At 45.3% G+C, this 24,037-nt stretch overlaps 1 protein-coding gene across 1 annotated transcript in view; it reads left to right on the forward strand.

The window, feature by feature from the left end:
• Positions 1-2,879: 2,879 nt before the first annotated feature.
• The window catches only part of T265_10183 (hypothetical protein), a gene marked incomplete at both ends in the record, with an annotated part of 24,182 nt that continues 3,024 nt past the window's right edge, over positions 2,880-24,037 (forward strand). The window contains 7 exons of the mRNA XM_009176477.1: positions 2,880-2,904; positions 3,278-3,452; positions 7,777-7,927; positions 12,841-13,195; positions 16,250-16,338; positions 22,231-22,504; positions 23,527-23,994. Coding sequence (XP_009174741.1) covers positions 2,880-2,904; positions 3,278-3,452; positions 7,777-7,927; positions 12,841-13,195; positions 16,250-16,338; positions 22,231-22,504; positions 23,527-23,994 — 1,537 coding nt within the window. The remainder of the gene's footprint in view (positions 2,905-3,277; positions 3,453-7,776; positions 7,928-12,840; positions 13,196-16,249; positions 16,339-22,230; positions 22,505-23,526; positions 23,995-24,037) is intronic.

Genomic DNA, 24,037 nt, shown 5'->3' on the forward strand with positions numbered 1-24,037 from the left:
TTGACATTTCATGGTTTCGGAGCATGTGACGCATGTTGTTCTGCCTTCGAGGCAGTGGGAGTAGATCTGAGTTCGTTCTAAATGGTCATATTTGCGACCTTGATCCCGATTCAGTATCCCAGTCCGAATATCTGTATCAAGTGAGGTTTGAAGATCAGCCAAGGAGGTGAAACACCCGAACTGATCCTTTGTTATGGTGACGAGGTTGGGGGCTCATATTTGCCACTTTCTACACCATAAGTGCTCAGAATTTCGGTGTACCTCAGTCATATGCAGATACTGATAGTGAATTTCTAGAAAGGAACGTTGTTCACGTAATACTTGAAATTTCTACGGTATCTGTGAGGCCATGGTTACGAGGAACTTCTTGAGGCGTAAAACTTGTAAACTGATGCAGCTCGTCTCCGCAATTTCCTCGACAGGTTCGGAACGTTCGAACATGGATCCATGCACCATCTGTCTGTGAAAAGTAAGTTTGAAACATGCTGCCGAGCACCAAGTGCGTACGGAATTCAGTGTCGAGAGTGAATTCAGTGTCCGAAAGTGCAGCAGCGTGTGTAGGGGAAATCAAATAAGGCCAGGACATATTTGTGGGAACACCTTCGCAGGTGACATTGTGATGGTCTCAAGCCAGTAACGCTCCTTTGCGACCAGGCTTCTATCCATATGATTTGTTTGAGCGATCTAATCTGGGTTTTGGCCCCCTGACATCATCTCCATTAATATGCGAGCATGAATCGAATGAATACCATTAATTTCACATCGGCCTTCACGTAACAGCATCATCCCTGGTGCCTTGTTTGCTTCATTAATCAAGGCCAAGAAGTAAAAACAGACTATAGCTGAAACCCATCATTCAACGTTATCTGTAACCACTCATCCTGTCGTATTTACCCTCTGCATTTCTGTAGACCTCAGCCAGACTGAAGTATCTAAGTCATCGACTGACGGCAAGCCACCGCTTGTTGATGCCGCATCGCCTTTGCGTCCCAGACCTTGTCCCCTGGTTCTGGTCGCAGGAAACTGGACAAAAGACCTTGATATGTTCTCGGCATATTGATAGATACCTACTGCGTTTCTATCACCCCAATGTGCTATCCACGGACAATCGCTCCTACAGTACCTTCACCATCTAGATGCTGCCGTTTAGGAACTTCAGGTGATTTGACATTTGATGCAAAGGTTGCGGTGGAATTGTTGTGCCTATTGGCTCCGGAACCGAGGACCTTCCTCGTAGGGTTCTAAGTACCTCTCCCTGTCCTTTTCTCTCCTCCGTTACGAGGTGTTATTCAAATAAATTGTGTACAATGCCGTACGGCATTGAAGCCTCAGTGTTCTCATCTGGTGTTACTGTCAGTGGTGATGTCTACTCTCGGAATTAGATACGCGTCAGAGCGATGTTCACTGTTTGACCGTAGTCAATGACCGTGCCTTTGTTGGTTGAAACTGGCACTTGGGTTCTCCAGAGAGATCATGATAGTTCACTGGCAACTTCCTTGAGCACTCCATGAACTTCGAAGTGGATAAACTATTCATCTCCGGTTCTGTTTTTTGGTAGTTGTCGGTTGATAGCCAGGAACAAGTGGTCTAAAAGAGATTGAGAGAGTATATGTGCAGCAGTTAGAAGGAAGAAGAAAAGTTAGGAGGAAGAATATATACCTCCGACTTGGATTTCAACAATCCTTTGACTGCCAAAAAACTGTATCCAAGCAAGACATCGGTACGCCTTTAGGGAAGTAAATAAGTTTAGCGCGTTGACATAAATGTTATTGTGGCGAAGTGGTGCGTAACAATACCCTGATTACTACTTGTGATACTGTTTGGCGCAAGAGCAATTTGGATCCTTGATTACCGAGCCTGTGGTTACGCTAGACATTCGCCTCCGGGACGTTACCGTCAGCAATCGTGGTATGCATCAAAGCCTTGTACAGGAATTTTGGAGCTGCGACAGTAGTTACTGACGATGAAAGCGGATTCGAAACAACGGCCGACTCCTTAGGATAGAAATTCGATGGCTCCTTCGTTAGAGCGCGAATTTACTGACCGGATTGCCCGTGGTTCGAACCCGACCTCTGCTTCTCGACTCCCCCCGTCTAGGCTTGAGCAACCTGACCGTATCTCAGCCCTCGTGCTTCCCTCGGGTGGCATGGCAGCTAAGCACCGAAAGTGTCGCAGCTGAACATCACCAAAATGCAACATGTTGGTGCAAGCCTGGTTAATCCCACTACATAATAGGGCTAGACTGACTGTTTCATGTACAGTCGAGTCTTTCATGTATCTCACCTTAGGAAGTCGCCGGTCTGGAAGTAGGGCGGCGGTGTTTGACAGAAAATGTAACTGCATCTTTATTGCTATAGAACAAATTGCCATACGTGTTCCAACCCCTAGAGGGCCAGGCGATTGTTTTATTTAGGCCCCTTCACTGATGGACGGGGTATAAGGAACTCTGCGGTATTTAAGTGAAACTCCGCTGTATACCTCAGTTTATCATTGAGGTTCACAGGTCGTCACCACGATAGTTTCCATTGTCTTCATGACTGGTCCTCCATCCTGACGGCTGCTGTCGTTGCACCGTGTTTGTTTGCGGATCTTCTCGGGTTTGCCAGCAGCCGCGTACGAATAATGTTTAGGTCCTGTGACACGTAGTGTGTATAAACGAGAAGGCCCACTTGTGAGAAGTCACTACTGAACGGCCACTTTGCTAGGCTGTTTCGTATACGAACATAGGCTAGCCATCTCTTTAGATGTTATTGCCATGTTTGGACGGTCTTGGGTTGGAAGAAATGATTCACAGGGCAGCGAATTGTGTGAGGTGGTACACTGCCGAACCGCCAAAAGTTGGAACCTCACAGCTCCCATGTGTGTATCTGAGGGATTGAATGCTTACTATTGGAAGAATCGTAGGTGGGTTTGTAGGTCAAAACGAGTCACCAGAATGTGGGAATTGTTTGTTTCCTGACCTTCATAGCCGCTGCCTTTGTTTTCCAGCTTTTCCTATGGTTATTCTCATATCTCCTTGGATACTGTTAACTCTTGTCCCTTTATTGCACGTGAAAGGGGAGTCATGTGCCTCGGTTTGTGTACTTCCCTTCCACTGAATATTTTTCGCAGTCCAGTCTCCATTACGAAGCATCAGATTGCAGTGCGAGGGGTAACCGGTGGGTTTTCAAGGTGCCTGAAGAAAACAATGATTGTTTGTTGACAAGGGAGAGCATTCCCAGACGTCAACACAACTGTGGTGAGTTGGTTTACCTATCATTTGTGCTTACCCTTACAGACAAAACTTGCTCAGCCGGTCACTATCTAGACATGGACTCTCAAGAATGCAAGCTATGCCCTGCTGGCACCTATTCTCGTGGAAACGTGCTTGAACTTTCGAAGTGGAAGACAATTCCAACCGAGCTGGCCACAGATGTTACCTACAGTTCACAGATGCCTGATGGGTGTAACTCGTGAGTGCTTTTGTTGAAGTGGTTGGCCGCGACCACCAACTACGTGACCAGGATTTTTATGACAGATTATCTGCACTAAGCTTTGCTGTCGCTTGAGTGCTTTCCATATGGTTTAGTTTGGTTTCTTATCCGTCCACCGATGACATTAAGCTGGACGTTTATTTCGCCCGGTTTCCGCCTACATTATGATCAGGGGACGTGCCGGTCGCTAGCATGCTACTGCTGACATCTCTCTTCACGCATTCGCTCTTCTACCTTACTCCACCCCAATTCGACTACTTTCACCACAGGTCCTAGCACTAGGGCTGTCCACTTTGTTCGCCATGAGCCACACGCAGCTGCAGTTTCTGCGTGTCCGACTTCAGTATCAACCCTAAACACTTGGAAGTCTGTTTCTGGACCGCTGAAAGCCGGTCTACGTAGGTCCCTTTAATGTTCGTAGGCGAAAGCAAGCAAGACGACAAATGGGTGTTGCTGGTACGCTGGATCGTCTGTGCATAGATGTATGCTGTCTGTCAGAACTAAGGACGCCAGTACTGTATTTGAACGGACACTTCCTTGCTCTCTTCCATGTTCCCGTTGCGTATCCCTGAAGATGCGGAGGCCGCTGCAACTGGATATACTGGGTTGGATGATCGAGCGGAAGTGTCACTATTTGACAGGATACCCGTTGGTATTTATCTAACCTTTGAGATCGTTTACTTTAGATATGTGCCGATCACAGACTGTGTCTAAGCAGAGCAGTGGAAGAGTGGAATTCGTCTGATGACGTGGTGGTCACTAATGAACCGGCCCGAATCCAAAAATACCACATCGCCATCAGTTATCGGTGGCGAGGGCGATAACTACCTACCGCTTCTTCTGGAATTACGGTGTGGACTCCGCCCATGCAGTTGTCCGCCGCTGTTTTTCATCGCGCTTTTCCTGTCCACAAAACGTGCATACCTCATTTAGCCATTGAGAAGCTGGTGGTGGATCTGAGAATCAAACGAACCTACCAGCCGGCTCGTCGAAAGCTTGCCGGAAGGTGCGACGTCAGATATTAACGGTCACTTGGTACGATAGAACCCAGTCAAACCCTTGGAAACACCGCATCTCTGATGGACCATGGTTTCGTTGGATGCCCAACGACAGATTCCTCGTGGTGGCAATCACAACGGCCTGTTGGCTCTTCCCACGCTAGGTGAAACGGTGTGTCGATGCGAGCCGATGTACTTGGCGAAAAATGCTGGATACTTCGCGGGCTGTTCCAATTGGTTCGTCTGAATCCCCATCGGAAACCTCTTGTGAGCGATACAGTCAGGGAACAAAATTGTTCTCTGATATGCATGGATTGGAACCTTTCGACTTTTGGTACGGTGCTTTGTACAACAATTCATTTTCTCCCCTGCCACCTCGAATCCGGATTACTAACTTCAACAGAAAAGTGCACTGTGCTCATGGAACACCTTCCAGCCTCAGAAGTGGTCGAGTACACATTTCTACTGATGTGCCATCTTGCTTTTGTTGGAACAGCGCCATGTGTTCAGACGATTCACAATCTCGATGTTCCTTAGCCTCAAGCGTGCGTTCGATTCTATCGGTCAATTAGTGCTTTTAAACAGTTGCTCAGCAAGTTATGCATTAGAACTCTTGTGACCATACTGTGGTCTTTATGTTAGCATACTACTCGCCGTGTGAGAGTGAATGGTGAGTTTGCAGAAAGCTGTATCCGACAGGGATGTCCACTTCCCGTTCTTATTCAACTTTGCCATTGTTAAAATAGTGAGGGGGATGCTGAAAGGTTTTCAGATACCGCGCTGTTGAAATTTTCGCTGGTGAGAAACTTGTCGATCTGGAGTATGCAGGCGATATTGTCGAAGGCGAAGCAAAACCTCTGTTGAATAAACTGACCGCTGTCATTCCATCCTTCGATATGCGCCTTACACCTTCAAAGTGCAAATTAATGCTTCAGAATGGACAGTCTTTGAACACGTCCTTTACATTTCAAGGGGAATCAGTGGAGGATCCCGGAGGATTTTACTTACCTCGGTAGTTATACCAGCTCTGACGGAAGTCTGTCTGATGAAGTCAGTTCAAGAATATCAAAGACCGGAATAACCTTTACTATTTTGTGTCACTTATGGCGTGAAAAGACATATAACTGGGTCTCAAGAGCCGTGTGTACTAGGCCACAGTAAGGGCTGCATTGTTGTATGGTTGCGAGACGGCCTGTGCGGTAAGGTGATATGACGCCTCTTCAGTTTTTGACCACGGATGCCTCGGAAGCGTTTTTGATGTCGGATGGCTTGAGAAAATTCGTAACGAGATGATTAGAAAACGGATATTTGGTTGTGCATCAGGTACTACAATCGCGGAAAGGATCCAGATCGTTTAACGTCAGTGGCTTGGCCATGCACTACGCACGCTGATTATGTTAGTCTTTTCTGTGCTTCATCAGCCTTGGGGTCTTTATTAGCCCTCGCTCTTCCTTCAAGTTGGACGATGCTATGAAGCTAAATGGCGTCACAACTGAAGCTTCATTAGTTAGTTTCTGAAGCAAATATGTTTTTTTCCCATTTGTGTGCCTTTCCATGTGTTCAGCACAAAGTTGGGTCGTAATGTACTGGTCACCAAGTTTGTCGTACATGGTCATATTCGAAGTCTCTCTGACATTCTTACCGGCTTTAGAAGTAGTCAGTTCATCTAAGCGACAACGGAACGCAGTTCGGACCGATTCGGTTCGGTTCACCTTTAGGCTTGCACCTATTTTAGGACGCAATCGATTGAGTACAGAAGTGTTTCTGACCGATTGGTTTGCTTACATCCGATACAGGAAAACAACTTTACCGAGGGAAGTGCAGAAGTATGAGGGAAAGTGTTTGTTCCTGCTGTTTTCGCTATTCGAGTAGTTGCACCAACGTAGCTGGGCGGGCTGTTTGTTGATTTTGAACAACTTTGTGTATAGACTTAATGCACATCATAAACAAGAGATCCACCTGGGTTCCAGGTGAGTATCCCGTCAAAACCAGCTTAGTTGACAAATTAGTGTATTTCACGGATTCCTGTATTTCATGTTTATGTTGTGCTGCTCCACATCGCCAATGCATACCGTCTCAGACGAGCTTGGTATATGAGACTTCACACAGTTTTTTTGCTCCTCTCGGTTCTACGTTTCCGCGTGACTGCAAAATGCTGTGCAATACGGCCCATGAACCGAGAGCAGGATCGTAATTGTGGATACACCAAATTTAATGCATCGCTTAAGTGTTGCGACAGTCTCATTAGTTCCAACGGACGTGTGTTTGGTGAAGTCAGCACACGTTGCTGTGAGACTTGAACCAGATTACCGGTTCGCGTCACTTGTAGAGTTCGGAAGCTATGTCTTTGGATCTCAAGGGTCGTGTGTATCAGCCCGTACTGTGGATAGTGCTGTTGGATTTTTGTGGTATATGGCATTTGCTGGTTAATAATCTGAGACCTCTCCAGATTTTCTGCTGCCGATGTCTCAGATCTGTTGGTGACATTGGTTGATGTGAACGAACCAGTGACGAGAAAATTTAAAAACGGAAAATTGGAAAAGAATCTAGCACCGTGGATGGCTGTGACCCGGCCGTGTACTGAGATGGTCGTCGTTTTAGACATTTTCATCAGCATCGCCCAAGCTCCCAGGCGAACATTTGATTTTTCAGATGCTTGAAAAGGTGGTTTATGCGATCCGATTTGGAAGATAAGGTCTACTTCACTTGAACATGGCTGCTGACGTTGCAAGATATGCTGTCTAATCAAGGTCACTGGCTTTATTGCCACCACATCCTACCGAGTTCGTCTGAACGGTACTCCAGGATGAAAACAGTTGCTCGTCTCATTGTTTATGATGATTATTCTGCAATTCGCAACTCAATTACCTGAATTCGAAAACCACCTAAGCCTATAGTATACCAGCTAGCATGTTCTATCCGGGTGGTCATGTTCCGAACATCCGTATTTTAGTGTCCAGTGTATAACATTTTTCGCGATCGCATGCTGTTCATTATGATACTTCTTCGTCCGTCATCCGTTCATTACCCGGTCTCCATTTCTGCAAGTGTTTCATTTTATCCTTTGGTATCCATCGTTAGGTTGAGCTATTGGCCTCGTCAACAAGCAGTGTCGTACTGTTACTTGTCAGAGCAACAGTGTGGCTACGCTTACTAGCGAACTTTTCAAAGTCCCATATGAGTATCATCAGCTGCTCGTATGATTCTTTGACTTTTGACTGACTAATTTATAATCAATGGTTTGTTAGTTGACGTCTTTGAGCGTAATTTTGAGCCTTAACGGTCATTAACTTCACCACGCACAGTACTCAATGGACACCTATGGGCGACCACCTACTCGGCAAGGCGACACCTGGCTGTTCTGCGGTTTTATCATTGCAGTTAAACAACCTACAGGACGGAGAAGTTTCTTTCATGTACAATATCGCGGATACTACAACCATGGTCTTTTTCACAGTAAGTCTCCCACTTTCGTCCACTTTGGATTGAACGACCATAGCTAGACTTTACCGATGAGCAGTGCGTCCTCACTGAGTTCCCATGGTAACTGTCGTTAATTCATTTCATTGCTGTTTGCAGATGTGTGCACGTATACATTTGTGGAGATGCGTCGTTTGCTTGAATGCCTGAACAATCTACGCCGGTCATCCACTGCCAAATGTAACACCAGCTAAATAAAATGTTACTGGAGCTTTTTTGGGGGAAGAATTGATTTTGTGGAGTGAACTTACCTTATTGTTCCGTTAGTTATAGCCATTTGCCAGCAAAGATGACAGATGCCCACGGTACGGCTTTCGTTTCGTCACTTTTAAGTAGCTGCCTTATCTGTAATGTATGTTTCTACATTATATTTGTTCCAATGATTCTCCTGTGCTGACGCGATTATTCCGGTTAGTCCTTCAAACCTGGGGAATCATTGGAATCGGGTGCCGTCCTATCGGAGCTCATCATCATCGTCATCATCATCATCATCATCATCATCATCATCATCATCATCATCAACGCGCCACAGTAATCACTGCTAAACGGGAGAACTTTTTCGTACCTGCGCACTGTTTCCAATTCATAACAAGTACGAAATTCTTTATCATGTGGATTAAACGGAATGTTTGCGTAAGGATTGGAGGACTTCTCAAATGAGTGTAGTGTGGGGATGTAATTCAATTCTTCCATGCTCCTGTAACATTTTCATCACCACTTCCTGATTCTCACACATTTAAGTGACAGCATTCCGAATGGAAAAGTATCTTCCGGTAGAAACTCATCCAAATAAAATACAACCGGTTTTTTCACTCTACATTGAACGCGCCGATCCTTAACTGTGGCCAGGTTAGTTTCAAACTCGATTGTATAGCATCATGAGAAAGCTGGAGATAGTGGCAGCAGCACAAAGAAGCTAGTAAGTTTCCGGCTTTCCACGTTCTCTTTTTGTTTCTTATGCTCATGGTTTGGTCAGCAGTTAAGCATTATTGTATCGAGATGGCTCAATTGGTTAGAGTGCGAATTTACTGACCGGAAGGTCCGTGGTTCGAACCCAACCTCTGCCTCTCGAATTCCCCTGTCTAGGCTTGGGCAACCTGGCAGTATCCCAGCCCTCGTGTGTCCCTCGGGTGGCATGGCAGCTAGACACCGGAAGGGTGTTACAGCTGAACGGTTATGGAATAGTTTGCAATCGAACTTGGTTTTTTCAGGATACTCAAATGTGTCCAAACTGAATCGGTTTCTTGTAATGCTTTACTGGGATCGATATACCTGATGGTCCTCAGGAGTGTTTAAACCGATGCTGAGTTGTCCAGGAATTTTCAGCAACGTTACAATTTGTCAGGATACGGCAGTCCATCCAGTTGAGACATAGGACACAACCCCTTGTTCTTCAGTTTGTAGGTGAAACTTCCATCACCAAATGTCAGTGAGTAGAGCTTCAGCCCCATTTGCATTTCCTTGTACTGAGCCATTAAGGTAAAGGCTAGTTTCCTAGTTCGCTTAGAATACAGGATGATTTCAACATGGATGGCGAATTCTGGCCAAAGACATGAAGACGGAAAGTGCATACTGAATTTGATATGGCCCGTGACACCCTTCACGAGTGGACCTTACCACGGTGTGACAGTTTGTGCACCTTATTAACCCATTAAGCTACACTGTGCCTCATACGGGGTTGGTTAGTGAGTAGGATTTATAACCTATGACTTTAGTTCAGGGCTCTGCTCGTTCTTTCTAGGTGTGTGCACCCTGGCAGTATCCTGGCACACGTCCAATTATGAATGGCACAATTACAACTAATCTCACGCCCCATCGGCCGTCACGCGTTGACATCAATCGGGTGACCTTATTTGTTGTATACAGTAGGGTAAGTAAGCGAAAACAGGCTCAATCCTTCTGGAAAAAATTTGGAACCGATTGAGAAGTCATCCTTCTAGAAGGGCTTGGTACACAATCAGTAGTTTTTATTTGGACAACGTTTCTCCTTTGACACAAAAGCTTCATCAAGCCAAGTCACCAAGTTGGCCAGATTTTAAGGTAGATAGAGAACCAATCACTGGGCAGTTTTGAACTGCTCGCCTGCCCATCCGAAATCCGTATTCGATAGTATTGCCTCAGCAGTGTTTAAGCGTGTAAGGGCCCTTTGCACAGAAGTTGATCGGATCGAAGTAAGGAACAAACTTCGGGATGGTGGATATCCAACTAGTTTGATTAGGCGTCAATTATGAAGGGCGCTGGTACGGGTGCCGAAATCCAAACGGAGTGGCTCGGGACGGCTGTTATTCCATGTAAACTAGGGACATCGGAGATCATTCGAGGGATTCTAAACACGGGCAAAATAAGAGTAGCTTTCCAGAGGGGAAACGCTCTGCACTGGTGCAATCGAAGGATCGCCTCCCGGCAAACGGAACTAGGGACTGTGTCTACGAAATCAAGTGTAAAGACTGAACATCGAGTGTTACTCAAAGACTCGACAATTGCAGAACATGCACTGGACACGGGACACAAAATAGATTTAGAAAATGTTGAGATTTTGAGGCGAGGACTAGGGTCCACCTCACAGACTGATGGTTGAGGCGGTAGTAATCACCAAGCATCCCAGTCTTAACGGAATAGAAGGCATGGAACTAGCGAGCGTGTGGAGAACGGTTTTGGATCAGTCGAGCTGACACGTGTTGGTGTGCGGTCATCATAAGGAGTAGTAGTCATCATCTGACTTCCACTTGACCTCATCCCCCCCCAACTAAATTGTCGCAGCACTCACAAACCCACAAAGCCCAGTGGCACCCGAGGTGAATCATCAATTGAAGCGCCCTGAAGTGGAAGATTATCGAACCAAACCCAATCAGAATTAATTTGAAACTCCCCCAATCCATCAACGCAAGATTTTGACAACCACACTAACCGACAAGAGCCATTAATTGACATTCAAAAACCGATCTAGTGCGCCAATACGAAGAGGTCTTACTGATTGTTTCTCCGTCTGCCTTAAAATCTGACCAACTTGGTGATCTGCTCACTTGGCCTGATGAAGCTTTTGTGTCAAAAGCGAAACATTGCCCAAATTAAAACTACCGATTGTTTACCAATCCCTTCTGAAGTGAAGGCTCAATCCTTCCTCTTTCACACGTTTGATCTCCTCCTCCTTTCCTCGTTGACTGTGGCATCACCATAGATCCATCCTTAAGGACTGACAGGTCCGTTCACCACCCATCATTGCTAGTCGCAATATCTACGAATAACTTATCTACCACGTCGTAGCCATCATTCTTCAAATCGTTCTTCAGATCCAGGCGCTCAATATATCTCACAACCTTTAACATTCGTACTGTAAAACCAGCTCTAAAGCAGACCGCTATCGTATGTAGACTGGACTCGCTGTCTATATGATTAGAGGATTCAAGACCCAAGTGCGACTTTTGAACAAACCCCATCAGCTTTCGCTCGCTTCCGATTGCGCCCCCTGATAATTTACAAACCTGTGCTGCTGATTCTGCTGGGATGGTCATTGTTCTGAGCCACCGAGCTGAACGGACTCTGCCTGAATGATCGTCCGTTGGCAATGGACTTCGTGCCGCTCGTTTGGCAACGTCTGTTAAACTATCCCGTAAACGTGACGTCGCTGTCTGTTCATAGTAATCGCCTTTCTCCAACAGGCTTTAGCTGTGGTACAGTCAAAGACAGTTCTTAGGATGCTTTGGCCGCCTTCTTGCGACGAGCTGAAAGCCCAGATATTTTTTTTGGTTGTCGGAGATGTGGGTGCGTGAGTAGGTATACGTAACGCTGCTGAGGCTCAATTAGGTGATTGTCGTGGAATGGAATCAAGACACACGGACATCGGCGAACACTTGCCGCAGTTTTGTGCTGACCGCAGACTGTTTTGTGCGACACCAACTTCCGGAACAATTGAAGCCGCTTGGCAACCTGGTGCTCCCAGCGTGAGAGACAACCTCCAGCACAGATATATCACATAGCCATCAGCTACAGCTGGCGTGGCTCAACTCGTTTTTCAGCACTTATGTGGATTCAGATCACACGCTTGTTCTTTGCTGTTTGTCGTCGCAATTTTCAGGGACGCGTTAGCTGCGCAAGCCCACCTGGTCATTGAGAAGCTCCTCATGTGAAACAAGTCTCCCAAAATCACCTAGTGAAGTCTGTTTCGGACAGCACATCTTCTGTTGTTTGCTCATACTGGAGTGTTCTGTCCACAACCCTGCAAGATGCTAGGCGTCCCGCTTGTTGGACGGCTCAACCAATTCGACCTAGGCATTATGCCTCGACTAAGTGAATGAGTGGTGGGAACCTAAAGGTGGACAGAATTTGACGTGGTCAAAGGGAACGAAGGATGTCACGAAAACTTGGTTCTGTTGGTGCTTAGTGCCTTCCACTTGACCTTCCCTGTGCTTTGCTGGGGTCACAAAATGACATGGTGGCTAACTGATATCACTGGCTCAAGCCGGTTGGCGTAAAAAATATCATTACAACTAAATGATATTGAGCCTGTAAGTGTGATTCTCCCGTTTACTTGACCGGGTTGCTGATAATCTTAATAAATTTTGCTTGGTCCGTAGAGAAGAAGCTTATCCTATCACACGTGAAAGCCCGCTTGTTTGAATTCAACTGCTTCCTATCCCCAGCGAGAACCAAATGTCTGTAGAGCTTTTGTTGACCCTTCACCATATGGTAGTTGAGTGGACCGTAGGTATGTGAGCAAAGTCCGAGTTGTGGTCTGTCTGTGCCTGTGATCTGTCTGACCAACACAGCATCTGGGTGCAGAAGACACCGAAGATGATTTCAGATCCATCCAGTTTCCTCTCATATCATCTACTCTCATATTAGGTTTGACCATGTTGATACCGTTTTTCAATTTTCACGGTTTTTGTCAGATTCACAACGAGCACTGTACGCGCCTACCTGAGTCTACATTCATTATCCAAAGAACCGGTCAAAATGTGCTGTACAATGTCTCTGCCCCACTACGGAAAGGACGATATGTGATACAGTGGGAAATGTTTGTTGATGAGAACACTTTTGGCTATCTCTTCGGTAATCGAGTTGCTTCTATCAAGATAACTGAAATCCGGATCAGAGGGACTCCACCAATATTACATTGCAATGCTTGTCCTGCAGGGACCTACGCCAACGCCGGAGGAATGTCTCAGTGCGAGTCGTGTCCAGCGAACACATTTTCACCCGCTGGTGCCCAGGCTTGTAGCGCCTGTGCCGTTGACGAATATTCAAGTGAGTTCAGCTTCGACTTCTGTATGTGCTCCCATCAGTTCAGTTGAATGTACTGTACCGTTCCTAACAGGACGTGTCTAAGTTGATCAATCGGCAATTAAGCAGTAAGCGCACTAGGTAGAAGAGATAACACAGGGATCACGGATCATGAGATCATTGGCACCCATTAAGCGCTGGTGGCTGGGACTGTTCACTTGTACTGGTGTTTTCTGTTAGGAAATGACGTCCGTATCACTGTAGCTCGTGTAAACACGATATCTGAAGGAAATTTTTCCGAATTCGGTTGGCAACAAACTTACCATTGGTGATTTTCTACCAACCGTGTGGAAACGATGTATCTGCTAAGTGAGCCAAGGTTGAGCCGTCGGTGTACAGTTCCAGATGTGTCATCCGCTAAAGTGGGACGTGTTCGGACATTTGAACAAGTCACATCGTCTGGCCGATATACCGAGCCCCCACAAGACGAGAGGGAGTAAAATATATTAAACTGACCTGTCGAGTAGGTCTGTTAACGATTTTCTTGTCATAAGGCAGCTGGTGAAGTTTGTGTGGTCCGAGGGACTATGGCTCCATTCAAATGATCAATTCAACCCATACTTTTACCCTTTCAGGGATCCTTCTTTGAACCACTTCCTTGATAATGGAACATTATCCCCCCCAAGCACTGGGATCACCCGGATTTTCAGTGTATCAGTTATAGGTAGCATTTCTGCGTACAGTAGTCCTCCGTGTGGATGGTGGATGCAGCTGCTTGAGACACTTCTCCACACACTTCTCCAGTAGTTTTTTTGGCAAATACTATTTTTAGCCACGTATTGAAATGGAGCCGCATCATCAATACCAGAACACCGAGGAAAATCCGTGCAAGCTTCTTCTGTATGGTCAGTTGGACTGGGTTTAGCATAACTGCTGAGTGCAGCAAGATATCCAGGCGAACACAGATGATTCTGGAAATGTTTGAAGTCACGCGGACGTTTTTCAAGCGTGCCGTCTGAAATGTTGAGAGGAAAAACGTCACATACGAACGTATCACCTGGTGGCGGTGTCGTTCCTCTATATGTGCTTTACCAGCCACTCCTTTAGCTCTCATTAAGAAACAGTGGTAGGAATGAGGCTATTTGAAACTCATCTGTATTCTATTCGGATTTGATCAAGCTCATCACAGTATGAAAGGGGTCAGTTGAACATCATTTGTCTAATTGCAAATGTCCTTGTTTCCACCTAGCCAAAAGAGCCAAAATTGTCTTAGAGCATCAAATGCAGACGTAGTCGTCCTAGCCAGATCGAGGCACTGTACTGCTCGTCCGCAGCTTGATATGATCTAGTCAAGTACTTTGATAGAACAATACAGATTTAGTCTTGTAAGTTAAACCGGTTTATGCCAAAAACTGAGGACTGTACGGGTGTTTCATCCTCTTTGGGAATCATCAACAATGTGAACCTTACGATTCGAACCCGCGACATCGGGGTCAGTAGCTCGACCGTTCGGCCATAAGCAGTTGATCGGCAGTCTGATCAAGTCACACTTAAACAAGATACTCTGCCACTCTCCTTTAGTCGCGGAGTTCACATCATATGGTCCCCTGCTCGAGTGACCACTTTTCAGATGTTCTGTATAAAAGCGATGAACCGAAAGCGCGACCTCATTCATAAACTGTTTATCAATAGTCTAAAAAGCCAAGTAATGAGCTCCGCGGTTAGTTTTAGAAATTTGAATACCGCACAGGTAAGGGCAAATCGATCCACGGATTTGTGAACTGTGTGTTTTGCTATATTGCACCGCAGTTCTTTCTCCGTGAAGAAAAAAGCAACTTCTTGGCATCACTGTGCAGAGAGAGCATTTGTGAAGCAATATCTTCACTCCACAGAAATGAAGAGTGACATTTCCAATAAAGCTCCGATGCATATCACATTCTGATAAATGCCATTCCTTCATCTAAATCCCAACACGGATCATAAAGTATTATAATCCATGAGCAGTTTAAGTGTGTTCAACTGGGTGCGTATTCCATTGGCATATTTTCACAAGCCAGGACGGGTACTCAATCGAACGTTGGATTCGTGTGTCCATCACTCAAGCACAGACACCAATTGTATTGTACCTTAGAATTCCTCACCAGCTGGTGATACGTCAGCAAATGCATAGATCAGATGAGCATCAGGTCTTCAAACCTTCAGTGCAGGTGCTAAACAACTCACAACAGGTCGTGCGCACGTGCAAGTAACCCCTGATTAAGTGTATATGTCATGTCTCACGAACGCATGGTTAGCCGTGCGCAAAGATAAGCGAGTCGTCTTATCGAACATTCGAGACGCTTGCCTCTGCAGGAGTTTCGTAAGATGGGACTGGACATGCATAGACAGAGCCCTAGTGAACATGACGCTGTCAGGCTTGGGCCGATCACGCAGATGTCCTTAAGCTAGTTTATTGGTTTTCATAACCTGCCCCAGAGAGCCCCAGACGGGAATTGCGTGATATAACGATGAAACTGCTTCAGACTACACAAATCATCCAACCGATTGAGATGAAACTTGGGCTACATGTACAAGACTAGATTTTGTGGAGTGATGATAACAAACACCAAATTTTAGACAGAAGGATAGTTATAAGCCTTTAGACCAAGTACCATGCCCCTGGGAACTCTTGACGTTTTTATAGTCAAGTACCTGAGTCAGATCTAAATACCGAATTTTCCTTCCTCGGTCCAACATGAATGAATACTGAGTGTTTATTGATAGGTCACTACCTCACTGCCGTTGAATTGTTTCCACTCGACTGATGACTGAACGGAAATGACTTTGCGGGCCAATAACCCCCCGCATATGAAGTCCGCGATCTAACTGACATTTGGCTGGCTGTTGCAGTGTACCCTACCACAGCTGAATCAACAATCCTACAAGACCGAAAAAAGGCACATGAGTGGTTGAACTTTGAATGCTTTCGCCATCCACCTCGTATCAGGCTATCTGTTTATTACAGTCAACAAGCGATGGAGTGCTTCATTTCCCAACGTCTCGATTTTTATATCCTTTCGCTCTGTATTCCTCCTCCAGGTCCCGGCTCGGATAAATGCAACCGAAGACTTCCATGTACGGAGAAAGATTTCATGGGAGTGTGGACCCCATGTGATGAACAAGGAAAAGTAAATTCACGTCTGCCCATCTTTCTGTATACGTCTGTTATGTTTCACCCACGGTATTTGTGTGAATATGATACGCATAACATATTTCTACTGTGAGAGAGACACACAGGAATTATATTCACAACAAGATTCAGTAGTGATTTTAGCGATCTACATTGCAGTTATGGTTGTATCTCCAACGGCTTTAGGGAAGAATGTTTTTGAACATGAACCAGTTCCTGTCTTGTTTTGCTCGTCCACTGCACACCTTGATAACCTTTAGCTTTAAAACCTGCAGCGGTTGGCAAGGTTTTTCACTCTTAACGAGTCCCGAAGCGTGTCTCTTTAAGCGGCAATACCTAAAGCTCCTTAGTGCTTTCAAAACTGAAAGTAACCCATATCGGAGGTTTGTACAAAGTCCACTAACAGCTCACTACCGTGTGCGTTTTCTGTCCAATGGTTCCCTTAAGAGTTCACCCGGAAAAATTGAACTAAGTAATCTTCTGGTTCGCTTTTCTGGTCCGACAGGTTTAGGTCACCCTGTTGATCTGCCAGCTACCGCTTTGGCCGAAGTATGGGGTTTTAAATCCCACTCAGAATTCATGAGACGTGTACTCATGATAAATCTCACCATAGGTTTCAAGTTAGGTTGGTCTGGCGTGGCCTAAGGGCATGCACTGTTCACCAGGTTTGCCGATATTTCAACAGTAAAAACCTTGTAGGCTGAGCGAATAAGTTGTACAGCAGTGATATGCTCCGCCTAGAGATCATAGTCAGTTACGACGTGCTCATTGCTGTATTTTGGGCATTAGGATGATAGATGGAAGTGGAGAACTGCACATCACTTGTAGTGTGCTACAGAGTTGGTTCAACAAATCAACAGATGACTGTACGATTAATGTATATTTTAACCAAGTCTTGATAACGGATTTAGGGATTCAGCCAACTGCCATCTTCATTTACGAGACAACGTTTCCTGTACCCTACATAAAGTGTCCTTTCAAGCAACCGCTTGCAATCCCTATGCAAAGATTTTCATTTGAGTTTATTGTCAAACGAAATGACCCCACTATGCAAATGAATCACTTGGTCAGGAGCCGCAATTCCGGCAAAACAGGACCCTATTTTGGAGGCTACACACGCTGTGGATTGAAATTTGGTGTGCGCGATTTTGACATTGTAAGAGATGTTGTTCGGATTGAATGTTTGGGTTACTTAGTGTGACTGGGATGACCAATGTCTTCGTGAACAAATCCCATCTTTCGTGACTACCATCAAACTTCATTTTGTGTCAGGTCTGAGGTGTGTGGATTGTGAAGACTTGGGGTGCTACATAAGGGCAATTTCCACGGCATACAAAGTAATACTCAACAGGAATCCAATCCTATGTGACGAAAAGGGAAAAAGTTAGTCTTGGGTATACGTGAACTTTCGGCATTCAGATTAATGGATGAATGCGCTGTCGGTTGGGCTGTCGGCGCCATTTAGGGTCTGGTGCGTGCACCTGGATTCCACATTGCTTCTCTGCACCTCTACCTAGTGGCCTAGTAGTCGATGTTTTCATCACTAGATGTGAACCCTTTGTGTGGCATTCACTACGAACCTGACGTTTGTACTCAATTTGCATTCGTTTCAATAAATTTAGAAGAATCATCGTGCGGTCTCATACCCTGCAACGGCGTCCGTTATAGCTCAGCTGGTTGAATAATCCGGTTCCTAAGACGTTGCAAAATCTAGTCCCATCCAAGGGAGCTTATTTTTTTTAGATAGTATGTGTTTGAACTCTACTCTAGGTTATTTACATTTTTATCCCCTACATCTGTGTGTAGAATGTCAGAACCATTTTGGTTTTGTTTATTTTTGTCGTTTGTTGTGAACCACACCCTGTCTCTGATGATGATGGGGCTTTGGTCGACCGAGAACTTTTGCCGAATTAGGATGATATGAAGCACTCGAAAACATTCACAGTTCTCACCCGTCTGTTGGTTGATCTGACCGTTTCATTGTACACGGTCTCATTTGCATGCGTAACGGATTATATATTTATCGATATCGCTGTCGTTTGAACACTGCTGTCTTGGCACGATTATTCTGAGTAGCCCACACCAAAATGGGAAACACTAGAGTTATGGTGTCACTTTGTGATGTATCCACATTGCAGCATTGTGGCGTCTCATGCGAGCGAAGTTCTATATCTTCAAAAATTAATGCTGGAGAGTACTGCCTCTCAGTGTCGACCTTACCTCTGGAGACCATGGCATTGTGTAAATTGATCCTAGAGTGTAGGATATGACCATTGGCCAAATCCAGCCGTTTCCCTCAAGAGACAACTCCTTTCCGAATAGGCATTTCAAGATGGTCTGGCTTTGCTCAGCCTTCCCATCAGAGGCAACCATCTCAGGGAGAACCTTTGTTTGACTGCTTGAAGTAGCTATTCTAGGGAGAAGGAAATGTGTGACTGAAGACACTGGTTTCCGTAGCGAACAGAATGATGAGATGTTACCTTGGTTGCTTAAGTGCTATTGCATTTGATTGTTCAAGTCTCCGCTTTGAGACAAGTGACATATTGTATATATGAGGCATCAAATTCACTTATAACTGCATGGTGCCGTTCATCACTTTTTTCTTGCAAAACGGGAAAAACCTATTTCACGAGTGACCTTCAAACGAGCAGTGAAAGCATGCATTCATCTCAGAGAGGGGCCCCAAATATGCCTCCGGCCTGTGAATATCACTTCTTTATTCTCTACTGGTAACCCTTTTTCTGATGCTCAGTACTCTATAGTTCATATTTTGCCACCAGCCACCAGTCATCTAATGTGTCTTCCATTCATGACATTGGACACATTTTACTTGTCTTCAATCTTGTTTGAAGACCCATAATAGTAGTTTGCTTCTCGCTTCTTCAACGTCCAAAATCTTGCCCACTTTTGTACCATTTTCGCCCAATCACCCTGGTGTTTACTAGCATTTACTCTACTGTTTTGGTTTGGATACTGACTTCACCTAGCAACAGACTGACAGGTATTTGAATATTGCCACTTTCTGTCGCATATGATGTTCCGATTGTCCGTTTGTATGTTCGTGTTGTTCAGGCCACTACCTCTGGACGACACACCACAAAGTTGGTGTGCAACGGTTGTTTCTGCACAGATGAGATTGTTATATTGAGTGAAATTAAAATCAATCGACAATACCTTTCAATAGTGCCATCTGGCATGTGCCATTCTGACTTTTGAATGACGAAGCTTTCATGAACAAAACAACTTACCCAACTATGGACGTCCCCAATAAAATTTTGATCAGTCTCCGGGAATTCGAAGCTCCTGTTGCTCAGGCCATTTGTCCTTGATTTATTTTCTCATCGATTCCATTACAGACGGCAATATTGACTTCCTTGCTTCGCTGCTGCACAGCCTTCATGCTGAGAAGGAAAAGATCAACATATTGTGACGATCTCAGTGTGCTTACCTGGTGTTGCAATGCACCTATGCACTCGAATGCCTGAGTAGTTAACTCAAATAGCGCAGTGGTTAGAACGCGAGTTTACTAACCGGAAGTTCCTTGGCTCGAACCCGACCTCTACCTCTCGACTTCCCCTGTCCAGGCTTGGGCAACCTGAAGTTATCCCGGCCCTCGACCTTCGGGTTGCATCCTAGATAGGCACCGAAATGGTGTTACAGCTGAACGTAAAAAATAAAAATAACACACTAACGTGACTCGGACATTATTTGATATCAGCGTTAGGAAAGTGTGTGAATGGTCCTTCAGGAGGGATCCTCAGAAGTGAGTTGCACGTATAGCATTCGTGTCCTTCTTTCAAATTATATATTGTTTGCCTCCTGATCGCTCTTTCACAACACCTATCTTCTTACCCAAACGACTATCTAAACAATCTCTTCTTCCAGATTCGTTAGCTTGTCTATCTTGACGCTCGTACGAACAGGTCTTTGTGCATTACAATGTTCCTTATCCTTTGGATAGGCCAATATTACTCGCGTGAAAACTTCTCTTGAGAAGCACAAGCTTTTATGAATCTAGTTACAGGGCTTTTCTTAAACTCGTGTGCAACAGGCAGCAAATGGCATTACTGATGAGGCATTCTGGAGTTGATCTTTCACAGAAGACTTACAACAGGAAGTTAGTATATTACCTGTAAGACCAGTGGTTTTGTGGTACGCGCCTGGCGGTACTTGTAAACAGTACGACACAGTCAGGAATGAACACGTAAAGAAGGGCAGCCCACAGTACAGCTTAGCTGATTCGTATCTCTACAGCAAACTGCGGTTTGTTTCCTTTCATACTTATGCAGTCAGGAAATCCGCATAAGAACTGCGTAGGATATCTCCTGAAACATGTTGGAAACCTTGGAGTAAAATAGATATTCTTATAACCAATTAATTGCAGTCTGTTCTGTGGCTTTCGGAAAAGCATCGCTTTTCAGGGCTGTTGCGCTCTTTGTAATGCCTCCCTGAGTCGATGAGTCTAACGAGTATGTATTATACACATACACATACACGTATACATACATAAAGACAGTGGACGGAGTCGAATTGAGAATAAATAAATAAAATGATAATAAACCATCCTTCAATGTCTTCGCTAAAAAACTGGATGATTTTTCTCCAACGGCCACGTGCCTTGTCGCAACAAACTAGCCCTCAGGACTGTTCCGCTTGAAATTTCTCTGCCTGCCTCTGAAAACCAGGAGGTCGAGATCCCGGGACGTTCCCCCACAGATATTGAGTATGCGGACGATGTTGTTTTAAACAACTCAAATACCGCCGCACGAATTGGCATGCACTTCACACCTGTAAAGTGCTGCTACAAGATTGGGTGAGATCAAACCCAAACCTGATCCTTGCAGACGAGCCAATCGACGCCAGATAGTCCTAGGAAGAAGGGACTTTCGCGCAGTAGACGAATTACTCACGCTTCGTAGGTTACGCTGGTTAGGATACGTTCTCATCATGCCAGAAGACGGTCCGCTTCGCAAACCCCATTTTGTCCATCCCTGTGCTGAGTGGAAGCGACACTGTATGACCTGGCAACGACGACTAGGCAGTAAACGTAGTCGGGTTGACAACTGCCGTCTCTGTGGATGGGGACCACGGGAATCAACTCACCATTGGTTAATGACACTGACGGAAATGACCCAGTTGCGCATCCACTATCGCTTGTCCATCAAAGCTATCGCCATCAATGCGTAACTACATAGTCCCCGAACTAACTGAAGATATTTTAGCCCCCAATGCTTGGCTGTATGTTCCGCGCTGTCTCAATTTCCGGTGTTTTAAAATATAGACGCTGGGATCAATGTATTCATGGTACGTGGTTTACAGCTCATAAATTGGGTTCAATTCAACTGAGCCCTCTCGACAGGCCAATTCTTGTTGGTCTCTGGTACAGTTATGATGGATTCTCCAGATGGAGTGAACAGCATCTGAAAGGTTGGAGCCTTGTGCTTCCAAGAGACTGTTTTCATGTAGGGCGTATCTGGACGATCACAAGCATTTTTTATTTGCAAGGACAAAATGTGTAGTGGGATCCACGTGCTTTGGGTGTGATCTGGATGATCCCTATTCTATGTGTAAGGTCTTTATCTTATAGGAATAGTGTAATTGTTCTCTCGGATTGGTTCTGAACAAGGATAACTACTCTACAATAGGAACAACGGCATTGATGCCGAAGGTCATGTGTAAAGTGCGAAGATAAAGTACCTCCAAAACAATATCTTCGGGACTATTTTCCTTAGATTGGACTTTATATTTGGGTCATTCCTACTGAGTTCCATTTCTGTGCAGAGCCAGAGGAAATCAGTTTCAAGCAAGTGAGTACCGGTAGTGATGTTTTCTTTATCTTCAAGTCCGGTGTATTACAAATGGTCAATGTCAACGTTCCGTTTTATTGTAGACGTGGAAGACCTACAAATGGATCGAACCAGTTATCTGCAACACACAAACAGGCGTCCAGCTGCCGCAGTCTGGGGATCCTGTCGACTGCACATGCCCATTCGGAACGCATCTCCACAACGCAACAGCTTGTGAGAGCTGTCCAGCGGATCAGTCAGTTACGGACTCCACATGCTTGCGTTGTGAATCGGATAGGGTTCCCGTTGTTGGCCTGCACTACGATCGATGGTCTCGATTTCCTCCACACCTGACAACGTGGTGTTTGTCGATGTTCAGTACGTTTCAGATGCTGTTCAGTTCTTTTTCAAGGTACCACTTTATCAGGATTTATGAAACGATTGTTGGTTTGTGTAGGTAATGAAGCAGTTAGATGTAAAACACAATGCGGTTATTCTCCTTATGGGAATACGTCTCAGCTGGTCATGTGCAATGTGATCCAGTGATAAGATTTCTCACTGAGGAAACCATTGCGCAGAAGGGTGCACTTTTGGTCACTTTTTAATGTGATCTTTGGACGGGATAGTTCTATTCATTTGGCTACCCATAACGCAATATGGTTTTTTTTTCCACAAATCCCGTGCACATTGATACCAAAATGCCGTCTGCTGAAATAATTGTACACTGTTCAATTCTTTGGAAGGCATTCGTCTATACGGTGATTCCTTCAGGAGTACCCTTGTGGTACAAGAAATCTAAGTGTTTTTATGATAGATTCAATGTCCGCAGTTAATATTCACTTCAAGGCCGGAATTTCTGGACTAACGAATTTTTATGCAGGTATTCCCCTGCCGTTGGAACGTTTGTAAGTTGGGACAAGAGCAGTGAAAAGGCCGTCACAAGATTCTCTGTATTCACAGTGCGCTGAATTCCGGTTGCTGATGTCTTCGATCAACTTCTTAGGTGATGCTTACGCTTAAGTCAGAAGAACGTCCTCTGCATGTTCTAGTTGGATAAGGTTCCCACTAGGAGAGATTCGAACATCAGGTCCTCGGTTAGATTCCAGTCTTCACCTCATCATCTCACTGATAACGAAATTAATCAAAGGTGAAGGGAGCGGACTTCCTTGTCGGACACCATTGCTTGTAGGAAAGCTTTTGGGGAGCCCTCCATACACTCTCACATGCTCAGAAATGTGTGAATACAAGCAGAGCTCGATATGAACGAGCTCCTGGAGCATATCCTCTTGCGCAAGCGAGTTGAAAATAGCCAACCCGTCGACATAACCGAACACAGTCTTGAAGTCCACTGCACAAGCAAACGTCGCTGGGCCATTTGACTGTCAGTCATCTGACCGAAGGGCCCTATGCTCCACGCTGCAAACAAAATAACACCTTTCTAAATCCACGAGATCCTTTCTATATAGGAGCTTTTAACATCCGTACTCTATGTCAAATTGGCAAACAGGCTATGCTTGCTGAAACCCTGTACTCCCTTAAAATTGATGTATGCCGTGTCCACGAAACACGCATACAAGACTCGAGCGTTGTTCTGCATCTCAGAACGCCAAGGATGAACTCAGCTCTTTCACATTTCTCCCTCCGTGTGTCTGGTGACCCAGAAGCGATGACTCGTGGAATATATGGCGTGGGAGTTGCACTCAGCCCCAGAGCTGAACGCGCTTTGCTGGATTGGATCCCAGTGAACAGTCGTCTCTGCGCCGTCCGGTTATCCAGTTCAATCAAGATCAATGCCTCCTGGCATAAAAAGTGGTGCCTGTTTGTCGTGTCGGCTTATGCCCCGACGGACTGCAGTTCTGATGCGGAGGGTATTTTTCATCGAGAGCTATCCAGGCTCATTCGTCATCAGGC

The sequence above is a fragment of the Opisthorchis viverrini genome, assembly GCF_000715545.1.
Source record: "Opisthorchis viverrini unplaced genomic scaffold opera_v5_340, whole genome shotgun sequence".
Classification (NCBI taxonomy): domain Eukaryota; kingdom Metazoa; phylum Platyhelminthes; class Trematoda; order Opisthorchiida; family Opisthorchiidae; genus Opisthorchis; species Opisthorchis viverrini.